Source organism: Lucilia cuprina, chromosome 3, assembly GCF_022045245.1.
Source record: "Lucilia cuprina isolate Lc7/37 chromosome 3, ASM2204524v1, whole genome shotgun sequence".
Taxonomy (NCBI): domain Eukaryota; kingdom Metazoa; phylum Arthropoda; class Insecta; order Diptera; family Calliphoridae; genus Lucilia; species Lucilia cuprina.
This window is the reverse complement of record NC_060951.1, coordinates 66,538,162-66,544,741: the sequence shown is the minus strand read 5'-3', so window position 1 is coordinate 66,544,741 and position 6,580 is coordinate 66,538,162. Positions and strand designations below refer to the sequence as shown.

Genomic DNA, 6,580 nt, shown 5'->3' with positions numbered 1-6,580 from the left:
TGAACAAATGGTTTTGTAATAAAGTGTCAGGAAAAGTATTTCTCCATCAAATTCCAAGAACACAGTTTGACGAGTTTGTCATTTAAATTGGACAATATTTAACAGAACTAAAAACTAGTAGGAGTGTCGAATCTTCTATATCCACAATCAAAGTATTACTATAAAATTAAAGTAAAATTCAATTATTTTATAAAAGCTGAATTTTAGTATTCGAAATTAATATAGGCATCAGATTCTCGGAATAGGGCTTTTAGGGAGATTTTTTTTGATGGTGGATAAAAAAATGTTATGTTTAAATTTATCACACTCACGATAATAAAATAATTTGTGAAAAATGTTGAAAAATGCTTTTTATATGTTTACTTACAATTAATTAAAGCAATCAATAAGGAGTAAATCAAAAAATTTAAAGAGTAATAATGAAAAAATTTAGCACGAAATTTTGAAAAGTTATTTTAATTTAAAAAACTTAATATAAAATATTTTTAATGCATTTATTGTTTTTTTATTACTTGAAAAGTTTTTCTTATTACATAGTATTGGTATTAACCAATTACTAACTCGATTTTAATTTTTCTTCTTTGCTTAATTGATTTGTGTTGTCACGGGTCACAGTATTGTTTGCAGCAGTTGCCTTAGGTTTCTTCACGTAGGCTTTGTAATAAAATTCGAAAAATAATGCAAACATAAATGTATTTTGCATAAAACCAACAAGAGCTACTACATTGGGATGGCCACAAGTGTTACGAACAAGTACTATTAAAAAGTGAATGAACAAATAACCAAACTGAGCTAATTGTAATTGTGTTATGTGACGTTTCCACCACAGCGTCTCCTTAATCGGTTTCAGCGATGTGACGAAATAATACGAATACATGACAGTATGTACGAAAAGATTAATAAATCCCAGCATTGTTGCATGACTTCCTAAAAAATAAAGAACATTTAAGAGTGTTAAATTCGGCCAAGCCGATCTTCTATACCCACCATCAAAATAAAATAAATATTTGATATATGCTTAAATCAGTTTTTAACTATAGGACTTTTATTGAGATTAACAAAGAGGGCCCATAAAAAAGTTTACCTCAAAAAATTGTTTGTGACGAATTTCACCGCTATAGATGCTTTCTTTAGAGAGTTGTGAGCGTAAAAGTCATTTTTTGAAAGGACGTTTTTTAAGCGACTAGGATCAAGTATAAGCCGATCCATATACAATTTTTCAAATAGATTTAGGGTCCTATAAAACATGGTTTTGCCGAATTTTATATGGCGGGTACAGTCAATTATAGGCCGATCTTTATAAAATTTTACAAAGATATTAAGATTCCTGTAACATATGTTTATGCCTAATTTTGCCGATATATATTCTTGTTTAAGCCAGTTATGAGCGCTAAAGTAATTTTTAGAAGGGAACGTTATATGGGGGCTAGGAGAAATCGTAGACCAATACTGCCCATTATCAATACCAAACATCAACTGCATCAACTAAAAATACCTATTTCAGCCCTATATCTATTATCGTTTGCACTCCATCATATTTTCAACAGACTGGCGGATAGACATAGCTAGATCAACTTAGAATCAAGTAAGGACCCAAAATGTATATACTTTTATGGGTTTTAGAAGAATATTTCGATGTGTTACAAACGGAATGACAAAACTAATATACCCCCAATCTTTTTTGATGGTGGGTATAAAAACAACAACGAATGCAATAATATTAAAAATAACAAACTATCGTTACTAAAGAATTTTTTTTTTAAATTATATAAAATATTTTATATAATTTTTGTTTTTGTTGTTTTTCCTGTCATAAAGTTACCTGGCAAAAATGTCATATATATATAACAACCAAACACCATTCCGGTATGATGATATATATGTAGAAAAGATATTTGTTGATTTTTTTTACGCAGCACTATAAATATCTATAAGCGTACAGCAGCAAGTAGGGATGCATGAAAAGATAAAAAATATATATTTAGTATGAGTAAAACAAACAAATAAGTTGTTACAAAAACATTTTATTTATTATTTTAATAACCATAATACTTCCAAAAATACCTAAGGAGCGCAAACAACTGTTACAAATTGCAATCCAAATCTAATAATTTCAAACAGTTCAAAACCGCATTCATTACTGGGTATAAGAAAATGTATGTACATATTTATAAACAGTTGACGTCTGCGTGATTAAAGCAAATAAACAATTTTATTATTTATCATTTATGTCAAAATTTACCTTGATTCCTATACATAATTATTTATGATATTTGTTATCCACAAACTGATCTAAAGAATACTTTATATCGAAGTAATGATTAAATATGAACATCTCTCATTTACTACAAGACTGACATAGTCCAAAAAAGAGTGATTCGAGAAAAAAATTTATGTTCAATAATTTTTTTAGGTATATGCCCTATGGATTTAAAAGTCATTACAAAATTTGTAGATAATAGAATGTACAGCATTTTCATTTAAACGTTAAAAACTCTCGTAAACTGTACAACCTGTGCCATTATTACAAAAACATTATAATTGATTTGTACAACACTCATAAGTTTCAGCGATAATTTAAACTGCAAACTTGAAGTCTCCTTGTACATATATTAAGTCCGTTCTGTATTGATCACTTTTTAATGTATGGACGTTTTAATCATATTTTTATAATTTTTTGTTTCACTATTAAATAAATTTTATTATTTTAGGCCATAGGTGCAAAATAAATTTTATGAATAGATTTATATTTGGACTAGATAGATTTATATTTGGATATTAGTGTTTAAATGTGAATTTTGGATATTTAAGTCATTTTCTGAAAAGGACTTTATGGGAGCTTGGGTCTTTATGTTTGTTATAATTTGGCCAGAATATCAAGCCTTGCATGAAACAACTGTGCCGCTTTTTATAGAGATACGTATATGTTTACAATAATTATAAGCTCAAAAGCCCTTTTCGGGGGATTCTGTTGTATTGGTGCTAAAGGTAATAAAAGACCGATTTTTTCATACCATGAATGTTGCATGGACATCCAAACGGACGGAAGGATGGGCGAACGACTTAATTGGCTCAGAAAACGATTCTCAAAAATTGCTTTATAGCAAATTTTCAAATATGAGAATATAGCAAATAAATGAGAATTTGCAAACCATAGTCCAAAAAAAGAGTTGCTGAAAACGCAACGCAATAAAGTTTTTCTTTACAATTATTTTCGAAAAATATGTACTAAAAATAATGTCGAAATAAATAATGTAGTCATATAGTCAATTGGAAGCATTATGTTTTCTAAGTAGATATACATATATTTAAAGTCTATTAACCTTGAATTTGCTATTATTTTTTGTTTTTAAATTTCGACTTTAGATTTTTTAGTATATGCTTGAATTATTTTAATTAGATTTAGGTATATTAAAAAAATAATAAAGTATGTGAACTTTTTTACAACCGCGTGGTTACAGTGGTTTTTCATTTCAATATACCCTACTATAGTAGGTAGGGTATATTGGGTTTGTTCTGTTGTTTGTAACATACAAAAATATTCGTCCTATACCCACTTAAAATATATTTTCCCTACTCCCATTTGAGCCCCTTTGTAAAAAATTTGTAATGATCCCAATTTTTAACATATTGTCTGGTGTAGGGTATCATATGGTCGGCTATGCCCGACTATACATTCATACTTGTTCAATGCTCTATATGATTATGCTATCCATATTCGCATATTTGCAAAATGTTAAAAGATATATCCCACATGTACATATTATTACCTTTACTTATATAAACTCATTTGAATGTGATAAAATTATGTTAGCGTTACTTAATACATTTTCAATTTATTCAAAATTAAACTCTATTCGAAATAGCCGCCTCCCCAAAAAAATGACTGCACTTACAATATGTTCATTAGGGACTCCCACGGACAACTGCGATTTAATGTACTAAATATGAGAAAAATAAATTCCTACCATATATAAAACTGGTAATATTTGATATAGACGAGTGTCACCTGATCTAAGACAGTTTAGCATTTTAACCCCTTACCTGGTAATGAAAGTTTTTGCTGTGATTAATTTAAAATTTGTTTTTGCTAGTGTGCATATCAACTAAAATATAACGTATAATAATTTTTCACTTATTCCCCACTTATCATGAATAATTGGTAAATTTTTTGTTAAAAAAATAAGTAATTACCCTAATGTTGCATGTATCATTTTGCTACATACCGTATCAAAGAGATCCAAATATTTCGTTAGATAATATCCATATGTTATGTACAGCAAACGAATCATCCATGGTTCAGTATTTGTGGGATCAACGGGTTGACATGTAAAGCTAAATTTTTTATGACCATATGAATTTGGAATGGCCTGGTTTAAACATGCAAAAAGAATAAAGATTCCATTAAACAAATTAAAATGTTTACTGACTGACGGACGGACGACAGTCATCCATCCCTGCAGTAAATGGTCATCACAAACACACACACTCTAACGTAGATATTATTCTATGAGTGAGGGTTTGTGTGTGAGGAAATGAAATTCGAACATAAAATATTTAAAAAAACTCACACAGATGAACAATGTTAAGTTGGCTAAAACTTGGACAGCGTTATAGATACGCATTATTAATTTCAGCTGAAAGGCTTGACGTTTTTCCATCCATTTAGGGCCGTAATGCAGTACAAATGCCAAATATAATGATAAAATTACAATTACTGGCATAGGCGAAAATACCAGAGGCAAGTGCTGAACTCGTGGATCTGTGAAATAAGTAACGGAATCCATATGAAAATTAAAATGAACGAAATAAACCGTCAAATATATAGCGGTTATATAAAATATTATTATATTTTCTCTCTTTATTTCGTTTTTATTTTCATTTTTACAGCGTTTTCAAATTATTCAAATTTACCTGCATTCTTTGCATAGACTTTGGCCAGTAAGCAGTATATATATTTTAGAACATAAAACATTTCTTTTCTTTATTCTTTTTGTGTTTTTTTGTTTACCGTTTTATGTGGCAAATAATAAGTATTTATGTTTTACGTGTAAAATAAAGCACTTTTATTCTTTATCTTTCCGCCACGGTTATTTTGTTTGTAGTCGCTTTTAACTTATTTACTTTTTACTTAAAATATTTATTTATTTTTTTTCGCTGAATTCGTTTCAAATTTTACGCCTTTTATATTAAAATTTAAATAAATTTTAGGTACGTTGCGAAGAACGAGAATCATAAGGATAAGATTCAGTAACAGCGAATATATATGTATAATAATATTAAAATATACAAAGAAGAAAATAAGATGTGTTTAGTAAGCTAGTCTTGTTTCAAATGAATTTTTTGTTTTCTATACGAAATTTTGATGTTCGAAATGTTTAAGTTCACCAAGCTTAAAACAAAATATTTTAGGTGAATACAATTTAACAATGAATATAATTAACATTGTAAATAAACAATTAATTAAAATATGTACGTTAGACCGACTCACATTGTATGAAAGTGAACCACTCCAATTTTTTTGATTTGTTTTATTTTCGTTTTTAAAATATTTAAGTGTCACTTAATTTAAAGAAAAGAAAATACTTTATTGAAATCGGCCCACTTAAAAGTTTTTTTAACTGAGTAAAATTTTAAATAAAAAAGCAAGTAAAAATGTTTCGGTCATATTTTTTTAACCCCGCTTCCCAAAGGTCAAGACTAACCGCAAAATATTTTTGTGAGTCGGTCTAGTATACATACGTACAATCTATGTATTTGTATTAAAATATAAAACAAGAATTTAGAACGCAATCGTAAAAATGGCCACAAATAGTAAATTAACCCTGCACTTTAAAATAATACTAAAATTATTAAGTTTTATAAGTTTTCAGTTAAATTGGAGACACATTTGACCTTAAAAAGAATTGTAGATTATTATTTAATGGCACTAAATTTAATTTTGCGTTTATACAAATTATTTCTTTAAAATTATTTAATAATTAAAAAAATATAATAGAATTATTTGCATTGAATGTATGTTTATTCATAAAAATCTGTACAAACAATATATGTATATGCGTTAACAATACTCATCCAAAGTAAATCAATTCTATGGGCACCTCTAATGTACATACGTACACTTGCATACTTTATAATTCATTGTAAAGTTCAATTTTCTTTATTCCCATTACAAAGTACATACATATCGAAACCTATTACTAGGAAATTAAATTTTAGATTTTTCATTAAACTAGATAAATATAGTATTGTGGTCGTCGGTACTTTCAACTCCATTTCATTTACCTTTGTGGAACAATTTAATAAATATTTATAAATCAAACGATTTATAAATAATAATAAATTTGTTTGAAGATATGTACATACATATGGGCAATTCCATGAAAAGCTAAACCACGACTGAACTTATAACTTCTGCATTATGAAGATTATACAACAAAATTTGGTTTATGATCTTTTGTATATTTTTGAAATCGGTCTAATTTTACACCTTACCGCCATACAAACGGAAATATACAAACGAAAATATCCCTTTTTAGATCATAATTCAGTTAATTATAATACTATCCTTTCAAAAATC

The 6,580-nt window shown here is 27.9% G+C and overlaps 1 protein-coding gene across 1 annotated transcript in view; it reads right to left on the bottom strand.

The window, feature by feature from the left end:
- Nucleotides 1-480: 480 nt before the first annotated feature.
- LOC111678936 (elongation of very long chain fatty acids protein AAEL008004-like) overlaps nt 481-6,580 on the bottom strand; it is a 10,097-nt gene continuing 3,997 nt past the window's right edge. Inside the window, exons 5-9 of the mRNA XM_046947152.1 lie at nt 4,915-4,975; nt 4,572-4,762; nt 4,227-4,370; nt 1,823-1,928; nt 481-927 (exon numbers count right to left, since the gene is read on the bottom strand). Coding sequence (XP_046803108.1) covers nt 557-927; nt 1,823-1,928; nt 4,227-4,370; nt 4,572-4,762; nt 4,915-4,975 — 873 coding nt within the window. The 3' untranslated portion in view covers nt 481-556. The remainder of the gene's footprint in view (nt 928-1,822; nt 1,929-4,226; nt 4,371-4,571; nt 4,763-4,914; nt 4,976-6,580) is intronic.